A 22,334-nucleotide genomic window follows, 5' to 3' on the forward strand; every position below is an offset into this window, starting at 1 on the left:
AAAAAAAAAAAAAAAAAAAAGACAAAGATTGGCAGAATGAATTAAAAAGAAAAACAACACATGATCCAACTATATGCTGTTCACGAGAGACACACTTTATACCTTATGCCATACACAGGTTGAAAGTCAAATGATGGAAGAAAAGACTCCATGCAAATAGTAATCAAGAGAGATCTGAGATGGCTTTACTGGTATCAGGCAAAACAGACTTTAAATAAAAAATTCTTACAAGAGAGAAAGGACATTATAAATTGATAAAAAGGCCAATTCACCAGTAAGATATAACAATTATAAGCAACTATGCAGTACACATCAAAGACCCAAATATATGAAGCAAACACTGACAGAACTGAAGGAAAAAATAGTTCAATAGTAATAATAGAAGACTTTAATATTCCACTTTCAAAATTGGATAAAACATCCAGACAGAGTATCAATAAGGAAACAGAAGACTTGAAGAACACTGTAAACCAACAGATCCTAACAGACATACACAAAACACTCTAGCCAACAGTAAAATATACTTTTTTTTTTTCATACAAGGCCACTTAGAACATTCTCAGAATAGACCATATGTTAGGCCACAAAAAAGTCTTAATAAATTTCAAAAAATTGAAATCATAAAATGTATTTGTCTTTATGACAATGAAACGAAACTGGAAATCAAAAACAAAAAACTGCAAAATTCAAACATGTAGAAACTAAACACCACAAACTACCAACAGGTCAAAGAAGAAATGCTTCAAGACAAATGAAAATGAAACAACCTACCAAACTCATGAGATGCAATAAAACAGTGCTAACAGGGAAACTTATAGCTACACACACAATTTTAAAATATTGCAAATTAAGAACCTAACTATATACCATAAGACAATGGAAAAAGAGAAAATTACCCAAAGGTAGCAGAAGAAATAATAAAGATTAGAGCAAAAATAAATAAGACAGGATAAAGAAACAGAACATCAATAAAGCCAAAAGTCAATTATTTGAAAAGATCAGCAAAACTGACAAATCTGTAGCTAGAATAACTAGAAAAGTCTCAAGTTAATAAAATGAGAAATAAAAGTGGAGACAGTACTATCAATTTTAAGAAAAAATTTTTTTTTTTTTTTTTTTTTTTTTGAGATGAAGTCTTGCTGTCACCCAGGCTGCAGTGCAGTGGCACGATCTCATCTCACTGCAACTTCCACCTCCCGGGTTCAAATGATTCTCCTGTCTCGGCCTCCCAAGTAGCTCGGACGACAGATGCCTACTACCACACCTGACTAATTTTTGTATTTTCAGTAGAGACAGGGTTTCGACATGTTGACCAGGCTGGTCTCAAACTACTGACCTCAAGTGATCCACCCAGCCTGGCCTTCAGAAGTACTGGGATTACAGGTGTGAGCCACCACGCCCAGCCAAGAAGTAAAAAATTATGAGAGATTATTGTAAACAATTGTATGCCAACAAACTGGATAACCTACATGAAATGGACAAACTCCTAGAAACACACAACCTTCCAAGACTGACTCATGAATTAGAAAACCATCATTCTTAGCAAACTATCACAAGAAGAGAAAACCAAACACCACATGTTCTCACTCATAGGTGGGAACTGAACAATGAGATCACTTGGACTCGGGAAGGGGAACATCACACACTGGGCTTATCATGGGGAGGGGGGAGGGGGGAGGGATTGCATTGGGGAGTTATACCTGATATAAATGATGAATTGATGGGTGCTGACGAGTTGATGGGTGCAGCACACCAACATGGCACAAGTATACATATGTAACAAACCTGCACGTTATGCACATGTACCCTAGAACTTAAAGTATAATAAAAAAAAAAAAAAAAAAAAAAAAAAAAAAAAAAAAAAAAAAAGAAAATCCGAGTAGGCTTATAACTAGTAAAGAGGTTCAAACAGGATTCAAAAACCTCCTACACATGAAAAGCCCTGGACCAGGAAAGTTTCACTGCTGAATTCTACCAAACATTTACGGAAGAATTAACACCATTCCATCTCAAACTCTTCCAAAAAACTAAAAGATGGAGGAATACTAACTCTAAGAGGCTGCATTACCCTGATAACAAAGCCATATGAAGACACTATAAGAAAATTACAGATCAATATCCCTTGTCAATACGGATGTAAATATCCTCAACAAAATACTAATAAATCAAATTCAGCATATTAAGAGATTTTGTTTTCTTCTAACTTGGTCTTTGGATCTCTCTCTGGAGAGTTGCCATGAACTCTAGCCCTGCCCTGACAAGGTTCTAGAGGAGGTGGTCACTGATGTTTACAGTAAATCAAAAGAGGATACTTCTTTACCTTGGTGAATGGGCCAATGCCTTGTTGCCTGACCTGTGACCAAGTGTACGTCTCACAAGAAACCTGTTTATACTAGCAGATGCCCTCATGGTTCTTGTCTGATCTGTGTCCGGTTTATTCCTACCAAGATAGCCACTCTCTAAGAGAGTACTAACTGGGAGGAAAGTTAGGTATGTGTATGTCATTCAGGTGAGACACAGAGGCAGCAAAACAAAACACATGGAATAAAAGAAGCATTTTGCTAATCACAGGTAAGAGTGATTCTATAGAATTCTGCCTTTATTAAGGTCCACAGGCATTACCTCCTAAGGCTTTCCAGCAGGGGTTGTGAATTGGCTAATTTAAAGAAAGTATGTATGAAGGGGGGAAATTATTTGTATGACTCTGGTGTTGACTCTGGTTTTATTGTGGTAAGCAGCTGTGGGGTATGTTGGGTCAGTGAGATGTAGAATAAGTGACCCACACTGCAAACAGCCACATGGGGAGAGAAAGTTTTAAGTAAGCCAAAGGTGAGGTGGTATGACTCGGTTTCAAACAACTTATGTTAGGCCTAAAAATGGATGCCAAGGCAACAACGATGTTAAACAAATTTGTGATAAAAAGATTATACATCTTTATCTAGTGGGATTTATTTCTAAAACACAAGAATAATGACATATGAAAATCAATGCAGCAGGCACAGTGGCCCATGCCTATACTCCTAGCACTTTGGGAGGCTGAGGTGAAAGGATCACTTCAGCTCAGGAGTTTGAGACCAGCCTGTGTAACACAGTGAGATCTCAAAACTACAAAACAAAAAAATTTTACAAATTAGCCTGGTGTGGTGGTGGGCACCTTTGGTCTCAGCAACTCAGAGGGCTGAGGCGGGAGGACTGCTTCAGTCCAGGAGGCAAAGGTTGCTGTGAGCTGAGATCATACCACAGCATTCCAGCCTGGGCAACTGAGGGAGACCCTGTCTCAAAACAAACAAACAAGAAAATAAAACAAAATCCCAAATCAACAATTGACAGGATGGAGGAAAGACCGAAACATGATCATCTCAATTGTTGCAAAAAAGAATTTGAAAAATTGAACTCCCTTTCATGATAAAAACATTCAATAAACAAGAGACAGAAGGAAACTTACTTCACATAGTAAAGGTCATTTGGGAAAAACCCACAAATAATATCAAACTCAATGGTCAAAGACCAATGCTTTTCCCCTAAGACAGGAATAAAACGAGGAAGCCTGCTTTTTCATCTTGTATTCAATATGATATTGGAAACCTTAGCCAGAGCCATTAGGTTAAGAAAAAGACAAAAGGCATCCTGAAAGGAAAAAGTATAAATATCTGTTCATGGATGACATGATCTTCTATGTAAGAAACCTCCCCCAAATTACACACACACACACACACACACACACACACACACACACACCCCGTTAGGGCTACCAAATTAATTCCGCAGTTGCCAGACACAAAATTCACATGTAAAAATCAGTTGTTTTAATACATTAGCAAATGAGCAAATTGAAGAGGAAATTTAAAAAGCAATTCCATTTACAATAGCATCTAAAAGAAGAATTAGGAATAAACTTGAACAAAGGGGCCAAAAATTGATACGCTGAAAGCCACACACAACTGTTGAAAGACATTAAATAAAATCTAAATAAATGAAAAAAATCCAGTGTTCATGGATAAGAAGACTTAAAATTGTTAAGATGTCAATGCTATCTGAAATGATTTACAATTCAATGTAATTCCTATTAAAATCCCAATGACATTTCTCTGTTCATAGATGACACGATCTTATATATGAGAAAATGACCCCAAATTACATACACACACACCCTCTCTCACTTGTTAGAACAAATTAATTCAGCAAAGCTGCTGGACACAAAATTCACATGTAAAAATCAGTTGTGTTTCAATACATTAGCAAATGATAATATCATACTCAATATCATACTGTATTTCTTGGAGAAATAGAAAAACCCATCCTAAAAGTCACATGGAATCTTAAGAGACACTGAGTAACCAAAACAATCTTGAAAAAGAACAAAGTTGGAACACTCACACGTTGTGATTTCAGAAGTTACAACACAACTACAGTAATCAAAACAGTGTGGTACTGACATAAGGACAGATACACAGACACATGGAATAAAATAGAAAGTTCAGAAATAAACTCTCACTTTTAACAAGGGTGCCAAGACCATTCAATGGTGAAAGGACAGTTTTTTCAACAAATAATGCTGGGAAAACTGGATATCCAATTCAAAATAATAAAGCTGGGCCCTTACCTTATACTTTGTACAAAAGTTAACTCAAAATGAATCAAAGATCTAAACCTATAAAACTCTTAGAAGCAAGTACAGGGAAGAAACATGATGTCAGATTTGGTAATGATATCTTGGATATGACACCAAAAGCAAAAGCAACAAAAGAAATAATAATTAAATTTGTCTTCAGAAAATTAGAAACTTGTGGAACAAAGGACACTATCAAGAAAGTGAAAAGACAACCCACAAAATGGGAGAAAATATGGCCAGTCTTGGAACACGGGTGTGAACTGCACAGTTCCAATGATGTGTGAATTTTTTCCACCTCTGCCAGCCCTGAGACAGCAAGAGCAACTCCTGCTCTTCCTCAGTCTATTCAACACGAAGACGATGGGCATGAAGACTTGTATAATGATCCACATTCGGTTAATGAATAGTAAATCTATTTTCTCTTTATGATTTTTAATAACTCTTTTCTCTAGCTTACTTTAAGAATACAGTATCAAATACATATACAAAATATATGTTAGCTGTTTATTATTAAGGTTTCTAATCAATAGTAGGCTATTAGTAAAGTTTTGTGGAAATCAACAGTTATATGCAGACTGAGTGTTGAGGCTCATGCCTGTGATCTCCACACTTTGGGAGGCTGAGGCAGGAGGACTGTTTGAGACCAGGAGTTCAAAACCAACCTGGACAACACAGCAAGACCCTGTCCCTATAAAAAAAAAAAAAAATTTCGAGGTGTGGTGCATGCCTGTAGTCCTAGCTACTTGGGAGGCTGAGACAGGAGACCACTTCAGTCCAGGAGTTACAGGCTGTAGTTAGCTATGATCTTGCCACTGCACTCCATCCTAAGCAACAGTGCTGGACCTTGTCTCAAGAAAGGAAAAAAAAAAAAGTTGACTGCACAGGTGTTGGTATCCACCACCACCACTTGTTCAAGGATCAACTGCATTTGTAAGTCATATATCTCATAAGAATTTAGTATCTAGAATATATAAAACTCCTACAATCCAGCAAAATAAACAACCCAATTAAAAAAATGGACAAAGGGTTGCGCATGGTTAATCATGCTTGTAATCCCAGCACTTTGGGAGGCCAAGGTGGGAGGATCACTCTGGCCCAGGAGTTCAAGGCCAGCCTGGGTTACCTAGCGAGACCCTGTGTCTACAAAATAATAATTAGCCAGGTGTGGTGGTGTGTGCCTGTAGTACTAGCAATATGGGAGGCTGAGGCTAGAGGATCCCTTGAGCCTAGGAGATTGAGGCTGCAGTGAGCTTACGATCATGCCACTGCATTCTAGCCTGGGCAACAGAGTGAAGCCCTGTGTTTAAAAAATAAAAAAACAACAAGAAGTTTTAAAAATTAAAAAAAAAATGGATAAATGACTAGAATGGCTATTTCTTCAAAGATACACAAATGGCCAACAAATAAGGACATGTAAAGATGTTCAGTATCGCCAGCCATTAGGGAAATGCAGATCAAAATCACAAAGTGACACCACTTCACACTTATTAAGAATGCTATTATTCAAAAGAAGACATTGATGCAACCAACAAACATAGGAAAAAAAGCTCATCATCACTGGTCACTAGAGAAATGCAAATCAAAAGCACGATGAGATACTATCTCACACCAGTTAGAATGGCGATCATTAAAAAGTCAGGAAACAACAGATGCTGGAGAGGATGTGGAGAAACAGGAACACTTTTATACTGTTGGTGGGAGTGTAAATTAGTTCAACCAGTGTGGCGATTCCTCAAGGATCTAGAATCAGAAATCCATTTGACCCAGCAATCCCAATACTGGGTATATACCCAAAGGATTAGAAATCATTCTACTATAAAGACACATACACATGTATGTTTATTGCAGCACTATTCACAATAGCAAAGACGTGGAACCAACTCAAATGTCCATCCATGATAGACTGGATAAAGAAAATACGGCACACATACACCATGGAATACCATGCAGACTATAAAAGGATAAGTCACGTCCTTTGCAGTGACATTCTCAGCAAACTAACACAGGAACAGAAAACCAAACACCACGTGTTCTGTCATAAGCGTGAGTTAAACAATGAGAACACCTAGACACGGAGAGGAACATCACAAACCGGGGCCTGCTGTGGGGTAGAGACAAGGGGAGGAATAGCATTAGAAGAAATACCTAATGTAGATGACGGGGATGGGTGCAGCAAACCACCATGGCACATGTATACCTATGTAACAAACCTGCATGTTCTGCACACGTATCCCAGACCTTAAGGTATACCAATAATAAAAAAAGAAAAAAAACAAGTGTTTATGAGGGTATGGAGAAATTGGAACCTTGTGGATTGCTGGTAAGAATGTAAAACTGCAGCTGCTGTGGAAAATAGTTTGGCAGTTCCCCAAAAAGTTAAACATAAAATTACCATATAATCCAGCAAACATTCCTAGATATTATACATACCAGAGGAACTGAAAGCAGACACCCAAATGGATACTTTTACGCCAGTGTCCATAGCAGCATTATTCACATAGGCCAAAAAGTGGAAACAATCCAAATGGCCATCAATAGATCAATGGATAAACAAAATGTAGTATATCCATACATGGAATATTATGCAGCCATATAAATGAATGAAATTCTGATACATCCTACATAATAGGAACCTTGAAAACATTAAGTTGAAGTGAAAGAAAGCCAGATCCAAAAGGAAACATTGTATATGATTTCACTTAGGAGGTACCTAGAATAGGCAATTTCAGACAGACAGAAAGTAGAACAGTTCATCAGGGACGAGGGGAGAAGAAATGGTACGTGATTGTTTCATAGGTACAGGGCTTTTGTTTGAGATAAATAAAAAGCTCTGGAAATGGATGCACAACACTTCATGTCCTTAATGGCACTGGAATCGTATACTGACTGAACAATTATTAAAAACTATAAAATTATACTAGGTATATTTTACCACAAAAGACACTGTAAAAAATCAACAAAAGAAATAAATGCAAACCCTAACCTAGAAAAGCCGATTCCACAACTCATCTGAGGAGCCACTACGGTGTGATGCCGTGCTTGAGATGACAGGTTCTGAAGCTGCACAGCCTAGGTCAATCCTGGCTCTACCCTTTCAGAGCTGTATAACCTTCACACAGTTGCAAGATGCTTCATTTCTGTGGTTAGGGTCTCCACATTCACATGGAGACAACAGTGTCTTTCTCACAGGATTGTGCAAAGATTAGTTAATTCACTTAAAGTCTTAAGGGCCTTATGATGAGTGAAATCATACAAAGCACCCAGAAATCAATAAGGATGAACTACTGTTGTTACTATCTAAACGTATCAGTCACACGTCCAAAGTTCAACATGAAATGCCTTTAATCTGTGTCTATTTTGTGTTCAAATTCAGAAAACACCTAATAATAATCAGCAAATTTTCAGATGTACAGGTTAGAAAAACTTTATCATTATATTTCTACTTGCTAACTCTACATGCTTTCCTAGTCTCCAGATTTCAGAAGGTAGCAAGAAACATTTATACATTAATTATCCTTCACTGTTCTTTCAATTTATGATAATCATGTGAACTTGTTTAAAGTTGCAACTACTAAGAAATTTAAATGTACAGAAGGTTAACAGTGGTATGTTTACTCTAACTAAAATTGACAGCAGACACTCATTCTTGTTATACATGTCTAATTGAAATTTAAAAACTTCATTTAAAAACACATTATATACTTACCAACTGAAGATAGAAATCTCCAGGACTATTTATATGACAAACCGTTACTGAAACATCTGTCATTTCTTTAGGCAAAATAGGTGGATGATAGTGTAAAGTAGTATTTTTTTCAAAGTGACTTCTTAGTGATTGTGACTTAAACCTAATTAAAAGCATAATGAAAAGCGTAAGCAGGGTCTCACCCTGTCACCCAGCCTGGAGTGCAGTGGTGCGATCATGGCTCACTGCAGCCTCTACCGTCCTGGACTCAAGCAATCCTCCCACCTCAGCCTCCCAAGTAGCTGGAACCACAGGGGCATGCCACCACACCTGGCTAATTTTTGTAGGGACAGGCTCTCCCCTACATTGTCCAGGTTGACCCTGAACTCCTGGGCTCAGGCGATCTTACTGCCTTGACCTCCCGAAGTGCTGGGATACAGGTGTAAGCCACCATACCTGGCCAAGCCATTTTCTTAGTCTCTCTTCTCTCAGTGACTTGATCTAAAGGAAGGAGTTGCACATGTACTGACTTATTTACGAAAAGCATTCATCTTCTAATATTTCTCGGTATTGTCTTCAATTATCAAACCAGGTTAAAAAGGTATCAAATCTCAAAACTTTAGAGCTGGGCTTTCACATCATACTTAAGATTCAAAGCTGCTTCTGTTCTTTGTGTTACATTGATATCTGTGGTCTGTGGTAGCAACTGGTGATGTCAGCTGAAGGGTCTCTGTGGCCCCTTCCAGCTCCAAGACTACTTTTATTTTTCTAGAATGGAACCTGCTTGGGTTCCATTCCCAATCATCCAGGGTAAAAATTAGAATCTTTGACTACCTCTATGGTTACTTAAGTCATCAGAAATGATGGACAGGCAGGGCACTGTGGCTCACGCCTGTAATCCCAGCACTTTGGAAGGCCAAGATGGGCAGGAGTTCAAGACCAGCCTGGCTATCACGGTGAAACCCAGTCTCTGCTAAAAACACAAAAATTAGCCAGGAGTGGTGGTGTGCGCCTGTAATTCCAGTTACTTGGAAGGCTGAGGCATGAGAATCACCTGAACCTGGGAGGCAGAGGTTTCAGTGAGCTGAGGCTGTGCTACTACACTCCAGCCTGGGTGACTCTGTCTCAAACAAACAAACAAACAAAAAGAAATGACAGAAAAATAAACTTTAAACATCTATTCTAGATTCATACATTAAATATAGGGTAGTGATCATGAACTCATTCCAAAGGCTAGAAAATTTAGGAAAGTTTAGGAAAAGTTAAGCTATAATTCTTGAAACCCTCATACTTATAAAGTTATCAAGAGTTCAAAAGATGTTATTTACACATACTTTATATTTTGAGCTACCTTAATTTCTCTAATTTTTCTAATTTTCTTTTTTCTTTACAGACAGGGTCTCACTCTGTCACCCAACCTGGAGTACAGTGACAAGAGCACAGCTCAAACTCCTGGGCTCAAGCAAACCTCCCACCTCAGCTCCTGACCTGAAAAGCTGGACTACAGGTGCATGCCACCATGCCTGGTTAATTTCTTTTTGTATTTCTTTGTAGAGATGAGGTCTAGCTATGTTGCCCAGGCTGGTCTCAAACTCATGACCCCAAGGAATCCTCCCTCCTTGGCCTCCCACAGTGCTAGAATTACAGTTATGAGCCGCCCTGTCCAGCCTATTTTCTTAAATCCAATTATCTGAATCCAGTTTTCACAGACAACAACTGTACTTAGAAAAGTCTAAAAGCAGTATTTTTAACTTCTTCAGGTATGTTAAGGTTTACTTTAGAGACATGGTTTTTAAAGGCAAAGTCTGCTACTCTTCTTTATAGCTATAATCTCAAAGAATATTTAAGTTTTAATAAGTTACTTACTTTGCTAGTTCCATAAAAACTAGTGCATCTCTAAGAGACACAGGCATATCACTGCTTATTTTATTTGGTGGTGGTTTTTGCAGATCTACAATAAGCACACCATCTTCTTCTCTAAAAACTTTCATTGAAACAGCCTTGTTATTAACCATTTTCAAAAATTCCACTTTAGCTTCCTCTTCCCAGCCTTCATTCTGGGCAAAAAAGTAAAATTCCACAGTAATTAGTAATTATAAGTATCTCTAATGTTAAAATGTTCTGGATTTAGGTTTGTACCAACCACAGACGCAACTGTGAGCAAACTGAACCAACCACAGACATTAAGAAACAGCCAGGGAAGGCCGGGTGTGGTGGCTCATGCCTGTAATCCCGGTACTTTGCAAGGCCAAGGTGGGCAGGAGTTCAAGACCAGCCTGGCCAAGACGGTGAAACCCTGTCTCTACAAAAAATACAAAAATTAGCCGGGCGTGGTGGCGGGTGCCTTTAATCCCAGCTATTTGGGAGGCTGAGGCAGAGGATTGCTTGAACCCGAGAGGCAGAGGTTGCAGTGAGCCCAGATCGTGCCACTGCACTCCAGTCTGGGTGACAGAACAAGACCCCATGTCAAAAAAAGAAAAAAAGAAAAGAAAGAAAAAAACAGCCAGGGCCACAAACTTAGGGGCAGTCTTTATGAATGTACAATGTGCATATACCTTCACTTTATAAATATATTCTCGAGGTTTTACCTTAGAATTTAGTTTTACTTTTGAATAGTAATATGAAGGTTATAAAGAAAGATCTCAAAATGAAAGAAATGAGTATTCAATTTTCCACTTAGATGAAAATTCAAAAGGTAATTTTGAAAATATAGGTATGGCTAAAAAAAATTTAAAAATTTACAATCATCATCAGTTAATCTAGTTTCCATTACTACCAATGCATAAGATTTATGCTACTTAAGTGATTTTAAAAAAAAATTCACTCACTGGGCAAAAAATTTTTCTTTTGAGACAGGGTCTTACTCTGTCACCCAGACCAGTACACAGTGGCATAATCTCAGCTCATGCAGTCTCTGCCTCCCAAGCTCAAGCGATCCTTCCACATCAGCCTCCATGGTGTATCACCATGCCTGGCTAATTTTTGTATTTTTGGTAGACAGGGTCTCGCCATGTTGCCCAGGCTGGTCTCAAACTCCTGAACCCAAGCAATCCTCCCACTTCAGCCTCCTAAAGCGCTGGAATTACAGCCTTGGGCCACCACACCCAGCCAAAAAAGGTTTTATGTTGATCTTTGAACATTTAAGTACCATATCGAAAGTAAATTTCATGATCAAAACCAGAAATTCCTTAAAAACAAAAAAAAGAGAATAGCTTTCTGAAGTTTTTATGATTATAAATGTAAAATCCACTCAGTGTAAAAAATGCAAGAAGTTAAAAAAGAGAAAATTAAAAACAAAACACCATTTTAAAGAAAACACCAGTGCTATTACTTCTGTGTTTCCTTTCCTAACTAACTTATTTGTTATTTCAAATATGTGTTGAACGCCTTCTATGTGGCAGGTGATCTGCTAAATGCTGGGAACACAACGATGAGCAAAGACAGACTCCTGCTCGCATAGACCTTGTAAGAACAGAACTGCTTAACATGTATTGTTACAATTTCTGTCTCTTAAGAGTTTACAATCTTGCTGGAGAACAGATTTTCATAAATAATACAAAACACAGAATGCAATATGGCCATTAAATAGAGTAATAAAGGGCAATGGAAATAAGAAAATACTGTAGAGAAACACACACCACACCATAAACTTATTTCTCTGGATAGTTGACTCCAAAATTACTGGTTTGCTTGGATTCTTAACCAATCATTATGTTAATATATGCTTATTCAACTCAATTTCCCATTAAAAATATTTTCAATTGTGGAAACTGAAGTTCATTTCCTTTCCCACTAGAAATAATAGTTTAATATGCACTATGTATTTACCAAGATTAGTGGTTCCCTGAGGCTATACTTAGCAATCTAATTGGCAACACATAGCTACAATTGTAACAGCCTCTGAAGGAAAAAATAGTCTCACTTACTGAATTCTGTGGAACAATGTCTTTCAATGAGCATGGTTGTGCTAACGGTTGTATGTCTTTTAGCAGCCCTTCAATATATGGTTCAGATTTCCTTAGAATCAGACACAAATCACTTAGTGCAATATGTTGTTTAGCAGAGTGTTCCGGTCTCACATGGGTATCAACAACTCTAGGATAAATTCAAGTCATATTTATTGAAAGTAAAGTTTCAAACTTAAATTTGTTTTCCCCCACTGAAGGTATGCATTTCTAAGTATAATTTTTCTTAAGTTACACTTTTTAGAAAGTTACATTCCAAATTCATACTTTCTTACTATATAGATTTAGTTTAGCTTCTATAAGCAGAGACACTGCTTTCCTCCACAGAATGAAATCTCAGCTACATTTGTACTTTCATATATTCATTCAATCTGAGCTTAAAGGAGATAATGACACTTCCCCCCATATAAATCTATTTATTTATAAAGCTATAACCACTAAGCGATCATGCTATGGTTAATACTGGTCCTTACTACAGAAACATAGCAGTTTGTATTATTTTCCTAGAAGACAGAGAGAACCATTTAAAATACTGACAGTGAGTTAGACAGCATGACACTTCAAAAAACATTAATGTAATTACAGAAGTCTGATTAAAAATTTAACTCAATCACCTGTAGCTAACTGTAACATTTTCTTTAAAAGAATTAGTTTGTGTATTATTCCCCATTTTGAAGTGACATAAGAAGAGTACTTAAGTTTTGAGTTCCTTTTCTAAGCTCTCCATCTAGTAATACTGGTAAATGATAAAATTTTACGTATCAAGACAACTGTAGAGCAAAATAATAAAACGTGTGCCTTGGAAGTTAAGAATGACAAAGTACTCCTCTCTACCTCTAATTTCCTTTATTCTTTAACTCCACCTTCCTCCAAAATGTTTCTAAGCAGGCCAAGAATACATATTATAAAATATCATACCCTGTGACAATCAGGACTTCAGAATTTCCAAAATCTACCATGAATATTTGTATTAGTGCAACTTCATGGACAAATAATCTGGTTGGGCTACAAGGTTTTCTGGTATTTTTACCCTCTATTGGAATTAATTCTGTGATAGTTCCTCGACACCACATTCCATTTTTAATACTGTTGACAAATATTCTTGCACCTAAATGAGGGAAACAAATCATTATCAACATTTATCAAGAAAGACATTTAGTAAGTTTACAGACACGTTAGTTCTACCACGAAAAAGTCTTAATTCATTTATTTACTGAAGATATACCACTGTGTTCAAGTGCTATGAGAAGGATATAATACAGCATATTATGATAGTTTCTGTTATACAGAAACAAGCTAAATAGGGAGCTAAACATCCAAATACTAAGTTAGCAGTCACTTAATGAGGACCTGCTTCATGAGCAATAAGAACAAAGATGAATGAGACTGTCTTGCCATCAAGAAGCTCAAGAAAGGAAGAGAGACAGGCAAATTACCACAATTACACTGTACTCACAAGCAAGACCATCTGTCCTTGTGCATGTACACAAGTACACTTACTGACAAACACATACTGAAGTTTGTAACGAGAGAAGAAACAATTATCTTAACTCTTTGTAAAGGAGAGTGAGAGTAAAACAATGAAAGGCAGCCTGTGAAATGCCAAAATTAATTAGCACCCAGTGGTGTTCAGAGAAGAGGGAAGATGAATTAAGGACTCAGCAGTAGAGGAAGACCTTTGTAGGGAGCAGCTGGATTACAAATTAATAACCAGGAAAAAAGAATATCAAACAAACAAAAAAAGGTCCACAGGTGAATGCTTACTATGAGCTCAGAAATGTTCTGTGTTTTGTCTGAATTCACTTACTTCCCACAACAGCCCTATGAAGGTACTGTTTCCATCATATAGGTGAGGAAACTGAGGAAGAAAAACTAATTCAGCCCAACTCACATGGCTACTTAGAAGTAGCAGCAGGAGAACTCAGGTAGTCTTAGAGCCCACTTAAACTACGTATTTTGGAAATGAATCTGGTAAACTCTGAGCACTGATTATATACAGAGAGATGCTGTGTAATCTCCTCTGTATATGCTAATAACAACAGGAATAGTTGAGAAGCACATTATAGGCAGCCTTTTAAGTTTTACCAAAACGTTTGGTCTCTAGTTTGTCAGTGACCCTTCTCTTATTTTGCTACACTACTGTACCAACATTCTTAGTTTTAAAATATAGTAAATCCCCACTTAATGTCATTGATACATTCTTAGAAACTGTGACTTTAAGCAAAATGGCATAACAAAACCAATCTTACCACACAGGCTTATTAATATAAACAAGTTAAGTTTCCACATGTATATCTGGTTACAAAAATATCCTCAAACTTATAAAGACCCCAAACACTTCTAATATTAAATACTGAAACAAGTGTGAGCTACACGTACATTTAAGAAAGATGAACAAGTAAGATATTTGCTCAATTTTTGGTGAATCAGTGACTGATGGCAGTCATAGTGGTAGTGGGTTAACTCAAAGAATTACAGCTTGCAAAGTGAGAATTGTGAGGAGTACCTCCTGGCGCCACAGTTCAAAAACAATCATAAATAAGGTGGATTCACAGAGCGCTTTTGTACTGCATCATTTATTGTCATGCATTTGTATAGTTATCAAATACTTTATGAATTTTATGATAATATATATGTATTTATTCATTCTCCAACTCGCTTATTCTAGAGTCGAGGGTGGCTAAAGCCTATCCAGGCAGTTCAGGGCACAAGGTAGGAACCAATTCTGGTAAGAACACCATTCCATCGCAGGGTAAACACACACACACTCTCTCTCTCTCTCCCACTCCTCCCCTCCACCCCCTCACCTGCCACTCAGACTGGAACAATGTAGACACATCAGTCAACCTAACGTGCATATCTTTAGGATGTGCAAAGAAACCAGAGTACCTGAAAAAACCCACACAGACACGGGGAGAATGTGCAAACTCAACACAGACATTTGCCCAAACCAGGAATTGATTTTTTTCTCATCAAAATTATAATGAGATAATGCTATTTGAAGACCTGCTGTATATATTCTATAACACTATTCTTTCTTTCAATGGATAAAAGTCTGCTGAAGCCATTTATTGTTCTTCATAATGAAGTACAGAAGCAGGAAAAGGGAACAAGAGGATACTCTCCTAAATCAACAATTCACATTTCCTTCCTGATCACTAATTTCTCAAAATATAAATGAGTGTTTTAATCAGCTATATTTACCTTGCCAACATAATTATCATTAACAACTTAAAGCACAGCTTTTTGGCTTTCTTAGAACATTCTCTGAAAATAAGCTGAGTTATTTTTGGCATGTATTACATTTTGGACATATTATCTGCAACCACAAAAATTAAATTCAGTACTACACTTTCCTCCACTTACATACTAACAACCTAATATTCCTAGCTCACATGGCATAAAATAAATGTTATTTTTTAAGTTTTAGAATTACTATTCATTTTTGTCAAAGTATACGATGATCCTACTCTTCTGATATCCTGAAAGGCTATACAGATGAGCTGAGAGTTAATCATACTTTTAAACAACTTATCAATCAAGACTAGACAGATAAAACACTTTCAGTATTAGTTATATATAGGTGTTGACTGCTATTTAAATAATGAGAAAAACACTCTATTAATACAAACGAATCATAGCTTCATCATATTATAAGGTACAATCAAATTCAGTCAACAATGTTACAAGAAAAATACTCGTAACAAAAGCCTGAAGCATGGTAAATTCACATGCCCTCACAACTAAAAGACTGACTGAATTTACAATTACCCTCTGTAGAGCACTGGGAATGGGTGCCACAGGTCTCCTGAATCTCAGGTGCTCAATGCTAGCCCCAACACTCACAATGGCCAGCAAGAGACTGGAGTTACAAAAGAAGAAGAATCATCTTAGAGGCACAGTTCTTCATGGAGACAAGGGGACAGGCTACATGACCTGTTACAGGTTTTGTAGTTTTAAAAGCAATTCGCCCTACTATGTAATGGAGTTTCTGTACCTATTTCACTCTAAAAATAAGCCAACATTCCATCTTAATCCTTAGCTAATTTGCCTAAATAAGTTATGTTAAATAATCCTAAAACATTTATGCTTACTAACAAATGAATTTAGAGTAAAAATCTGTATTATAACAAGTCTTATGTGGGTTGACCAAGTTATTATAATATTTAAATAAATTTGATATTTTAACTTGGACTAATATTTCTTTACCTAGTTCCAAAATGTCTGAAGGATCAAGGTGTGAACTCCTATTGCAAAATTCATTCACCTTCTTCTCCAGTACCTTTGCGTCTTTGATTTGTGAATACTTCCGAATGTAGAAATGGCAAGGATCTATTACGTGGCTTACAAAAACTAGCTCTGCAGAACCTGGATAAAAATGTTTAAACCACGTTAATAAACCATGAGTTAGAAAATAATTCACAAAAGCTGAACAACTGCTAACAGCCTCTAAAAGAGTGTCTTATGGCATTGTGAACTCTGGGAATACTGCACGTAGGCCCCAGGAAGTAGTCCAAGCACTAAATGATTGATAAAACAAATGGATCACTTTCAACAATGAATTCTTTAGTAACCTGAACTACAAATACTTCATATTACTTGCAAAATATGCTAAATAAGTGGAATCATAGTCCATGTAATAGTTAAGATTCTAAAGTCTGCGTATATGCTGTAACTCTACTGTATTACAAAAGTTCAGTTTATTTATGAACATATTTGGAACTCAGAATCCCTACTGATAATGATTAGGTTTCTAGGACAGCCTATAAAAGCCACTTCCATCTATACCCTACCTATAGAACCAATACAGCTCATAGCCACTCTGACTCCCAAGTCTTATAAATCAGATGTGAAAAAATGTTTAGGCAAAGCCGAAGCACTAAGCAGCATTTAGGGGAATGTATGTGCTTTTCGGTGGGGCGAGTAGAGGTAAAGAGAGTCAGAAAATTTTTTTAAGTCAAGTGTCTTCACTAATATGAAAAGATCTCCAAAGTATAATGTAAAGGAAGGAATGCAAAAAACAAAAAAGTGGTATGCTGCGTTTTGTGTATAAATAAGAACCCCTGCTATACACATAGAGAGAGAGAGGGAGAGAGAAGGTTGGAAAAATAATTTGTGTGCGTTTATTTGTAAATGCATAAGGAAAATCTGGAAGAGATGGAGACATTGAATAGAATGGGAGTAGGATGGGGGGAAGTTTCACATAATATTTTAATATATATTTAATTTCTGAATGAGATAAATGTTTACATGGTAAAACTGTTTAAAAAACAAAGACTAGGAGGAGTGGAAATGAATATAGCCAAGTATAGATAGATGACAGAAACTGAACAAATGCATCATTTTAACTATCCAATAGAAAATATAAAGAATAATGCCCATATTTAGGGTGGGGTAAAAAGACAAATACATACAACTGGGGTGATATCTGAGAGAAGTACAAATTTTGGAAATATTCCTGGCTGGGCACGATGGCTCACGCTTATAATCCCAGCACTTTGGAAGGCCAAGGAGGGAGGATCGTTTGAGGACAGGAGTTTGAGACCAGCCTAGCCGACATAGTGAAACTTCATCTCTACTAAAAATACAACAATTAGCTGAGCGTGGTGGTGCATGCCTATAATCCCAGCTACTCCGGAGGGTGAGGCATGAGAATCGTTTGAGCCAGAGGAGGTTGCAGTGAGCCAAGATCATGCATTCCAGCCTGGGAAACAGAGTAAGACTCTGTCCCAAAAAATATTTTTTTGTTGGGGGAAATATTTCTGCCAGAGTCAAAACATTCATTTATTCATTCATTCATTTGAGATGAGGTCTCACTCTGTTACCCAGGGTGGAGTGCAGTGGTGTGATCTCAGCTCATTGCAACCTCCAGCTCCCAGGCTCAAGTGATCCTCCTACCTCAGCCTCCTGAATAGCTGAAACCACAGCTGCACACCACCACACCCACTTATGTTTTTGTATTTCTTTGTAGAGACAGGGTTCACCATGTTGCTCAGGCTGGTTTCGAACTCCTGAGCTCAAATCATCCACCCGCCTCGGCCTCCCAAAGTGCTGGGATTACAGGTGTGAGCCATGGTGTCTGGCCCCAGAATTAAAACTTTTAACATTAGAAAGTAATATGTTTTAGTTATCAGTGAAATTCACTTTACTTACTATCTCAGACGAGGTAAGAGTTATAACACATACAGTAAACTTCACTACATCAAGCTCAGACAGTTATTACAGTACCTGCTTTTGATCCAAAAGGAACAGATGAGGTTTTCTGAAGAGGCTTTTTTGGATATCTAGGTGTCTCCCCAAGATCATCGGTGCTGCATGCTTCACCAAAATAAGAAATAAAGACAACTTGTATTAACTATGTTAATGTTAACAATGACATGCTAGTTTTTAAAAAGCTGTACTGAAACTGGCAAAATACTGGAATGGCAACACCCCTTGTATCAGTGAATACAGTTATTACAAGTATCTTAAGTAATTGAGACATCAATGATAATACAGTGGAAAGAAGCGTGTTTTTAAAAATGTAATTCTGGAGAATCAACCAATAAAATAGACAACAAGTAGGGGAAAACAAAAGCTGATCTTGAAAAATGGTCTTAAAGGAGACTATCAGTATAAAACTACATAGTAGAGTATCTCACTCCATGTTAATGGAAAGAATACTGACATGGGAAATGTAATTAAATACAACTGTGATATATTTAAATGTTATAAAATAGACATTATAATGATAGTTTATATTAAATCTCACAACAAAGATTGAAGAGAAGATGTTCTTAATTCAAAGAAAGTAGTAAGACTGTGTCCACAAATCACATCGCTCTCATTTATTTATATCTTTTATACAAGACTTACATGTGAGAACACTAAAAAAATCTCAAAATACCCTAATTAAACCAGATATTAATTTATACCTCAGAGGTTAGCTATATTACTGCATTAAAAATAAAAATTATCCTAACTCTGGAAAATGTGAGGGGAGGGGCATGGAATGAACAGGTTTTAACTCGTTAGGAATAAGATTATAACAGGCCGGGCGCGGTGGCTCAAGCCTGTAATCCCAGCACTTTGGGAGGCCGAGACGGGCGGATCACGAGGTCAGGAGATCGAGACCATCCTGGCTAACACAGTGAAACACCGTCTCTACTAAAAAAAAAAATACAAAAAAACTAGCGGGGAGAGGTGGCGGGTGCCTGTAGTCCCACCTACTCGGGAGGCTGAGGCAGGAGAATGGTGTAAACCCAGGAGGCGGAGCTTGCAGTGAGCCGAGATCCGGCTACTGCACTCCAGCCTGGGCGACAGAGCGAGACTCCATTTCAAAAAAAAAAAAAAAAAGAGAGAGAGAGAGAAAAAAAGATTGTAACAGCAATTATGTTTCGTTAAAAGCATGGTCGAAAAAGGCACCAACTGTGTCTATCTACAAGATGTTTCCCTCCTGCTTTTGCACTTTTACTTACTTTCCATGTTGTCTTCAATAATTTCTTCAATTATCACATCAGGGCTAGATCCCATCTGAGGTAACACAGCAATGGTTTTAGGGGTTGCTGTTGCAACAGCGTCTTTCTGTGGCTGGAAGATTTTTGTTTCTAAATGTACATCATTTGTCTCAGGTTGCAAAGGAGGTGGTGGTGCTTCATTGGTTACGACAGACATGTCAGCCTTTTTCTTTTCTAGTGGTGGGTATGTATCGTAACAAGAAAGTCCCTTTTTGTTATTGTATTTCTTTTGAATATTCTGTCTAATTTCATTTTCTTGGGGATAACATCTGTTTAAAAATGCAGAGATATAAGCTTATGAATACAGAGGTATATGGCCCAACCATAAGTCACTAGAAACTTCCACCATGGCCATTCATCTGAATCTTCTGGGCATGATTATTCAATAGCCACTAACCCACTGCCAGTTATTTATCCATTCTACTCCATATTTTTCTATTTTCTCCACATACCCAGATGGTTTTTAGGCTATCAAATCTACAAGTATAGAAATTTTACAATGAGATAAGATTGGGTTTCATGAAGTTTATATTTTAGTTATTCCATGATGGATTTAGCTTATTCACAGATCACTGTTTAACAAGCCACTGTGGAAATAACGACCAACAAAGCCAATTGGGTTTAGCAATGATACATGCTTATCTGACTCTTCCAACAGAGGACATACATTTAACTAAGTAAAACTGACATATGTTGAAGTCCAAATACCTGAGAGTCATATATATGTACACAACCTTGCAATCTAAATATCTCTTTTCATAATTTTTATTAGACCTGAGACATTCAACATTATTAATCAGCTCCAGTATCATAAACCTCTGCTTTGACTTGTACGACACCACTTCTGTTCTCCTTCAACTTCTGTCTGCTCCGTCTCAAGTTCTTTTACAGATTACCCTTTCCCCGCTTTAAATTTAGTATCTTTCCAGGGTACTGTCCTTGACCTGTTTGAATACCTGCTCTTACTGTGCAAACTCATGGTTTAACTATCATTTGTAATCACTACATGCAGGTTACAGTAATACTTTCCCTAAAAACTAAGAAAGAATTTAAAAGGCAGCTCTCAAAGTTAAATGTAAAGCAGAAGATTAGTACAGATTCTTAAAGAGGCAGAGTAGTTTTTAGTGTCTTAGAAATGATAGTAACCATATTCAAGTTGTAAAAATGTCAAAAAGAACATATTGATTGCAAAGGTTGTTGATTATCCATGTAAGCACAAAGTCAAGTTACAGAAGTAAATCTGGGGCAGGGCTCTCCCAAGTATGGAGAAAGATGACTGAGCCGAAGGACTGGTATTCCACTTCCTCTGGCAAGGTCTTCTCTCTGATGGAGAGGAATCTCATCAGCTATCTCAGCCTAATTCTTTTTTTTTTTTTGAGACGGAGTCTCACTCTGTCGCCCAGGCTGGAGTGCAGTAGCCGGATCTCAGCTCACTGCAAGCTCCGCCTCCCGGGTTTACGCCATTCTCCTGCCTCAGCCTCCCGAGTAGCTGGGACTATAGGCGCCCGCCACCTCGCCCGGCTAGTTTTTTTTTTTTGTATTTTTTTTAGTAGACACGAGGTTTCACCGTGTTAACCAGGATGGTCTCGATCTCCTGACCTCGTGATCCGCCCGTCTCGGCCTCCCAAAGTGCTGGGATTACAGGCTTGAGCCACCGCGCCCGGCCATCTCAGCCTAATTCTATTAAGCTATTTGATTAATTTTATTCCCTTTAATCAAAAATGATTACAAAGAAAGTAACTTCTGACAAGATAGCGCCTCAGTTCTAGGCCCTGTTTACAATTATATTTATCCATTAAGTTAACGAACTGGCATTTTGACTACACATCAGTTCTGTGACCTCGGCTTATATGAATTTACCAGGCTTAGAGTATACATTATCCTATGTGCTTCTGAAATGGTAATACCGTGAGCCAGACTAATTTGTTCCCTAAGGTAACAAATGTGATGCTTCTCTCGGGGGACCATTTCCATTGGAGACAATCCACCTACAATGAACCAACTTACTTCTTTGTGGGGGTTTCTACATCTATATTTTGATTACCCCTAAACCCAGAATCAAGTCCAAGATCTCTTAAGTTTCAGCATTCATATACAATTAAGCTGTACATATTTCTCCTCAGAAAGCTGGTAAACAGTAAGTACTCAACATACTATCTTCCCCCTCCCAACTTACTTTTCTTCCTGTATTCCTAATCTTGATGAATAATACCACAATCCACCAACTTAGTCACCAAAGCAAGCCCTGTAAACAAACCATTGATGATGCTTCCCTTTTCCTCATGCCTCATATTCAAACATTACTAAGTTTTACTAATTTCCCCTATTTTGCATTTGTCATATCTATTCTCAGTCCCTATCCAGTACTATTAGCTAAGTTTTAGTTCTCATGACTTGCTGAGTCTACTGACATGATGGCCTAAGTGATCCTTCAGCCTTCACTGTCATCCTCTTACCCCAAATAATCCCCCAAATGGCCACCAGAATTATCCTTTAAAAATGTCATCTAATTATTTTTACTTTCATGCTTAAAACCTTTTAGTGGCTTTCTACTGCCTAGAACTCTACTGCACAAC

The 22,334-nt window shown here is 37.5% G+C and overlaps 1 protein-coding gene across 2 annotated transcripts in view; it reads right to left on the bottom strand.

The window, feature by feature from the left end:
* RNF17 (ring finger protein 17) overlaps nucleotides 1-22,334 on the bottom strand; it is a 114,861-nt gene that overhangs the window by 62,108 nt on the left and 30,419 nt on the right. For both annotated transcript variants that reach the window (XM_011958692.1, XM_011958684.1), the window contains exons 10-15: nucleotides 19,720-20,027; nucleotides 16,472-16,630; nucleotides 13,181-13,370; nucleotides 12,224-12,392; nucleotides 10,164-10,354; nucleotides 8,319-8,460 (exon numbers count right to left, since the gene is read on the bottom strand). In XM_011958692.1, the coding sequence (XP_011814082.1) occupies nucleotides 8,319-8,460; nucleotides 10,164-10,354; nucleotides 12,224-12,392; nucleotides 13,181-13,370; nucleotides 16,472-16,630; nucleotides 19,720-20,027 (1,159 nt within the window). The remainder of the gene's footprint in view (nucleotides 1-8,318; nucleotides 8,461-10,163; nucleotides 10,355-12,223; nucleotides 12,393-13,180; nucleotides 13,371-16,471; nucleotides 16,631-19,719; nucleotides 20,028-22,334) is intronic.

Source organism: Colobus angolensis, unplaced genomic scaffold, assembly GCF_000951035.1.
Source record: "Colobus angolensis palliatus isolate OR3802 unplaced genomic scaffold, Cang.pa_1.0 Scaffold113, whole genome shotgun sequence".
NCBI lineage: Eukaryota > Metazoa > Chordata > Mammalia > Primates > Cercopithecidae > Colobus > Colobus angolensis.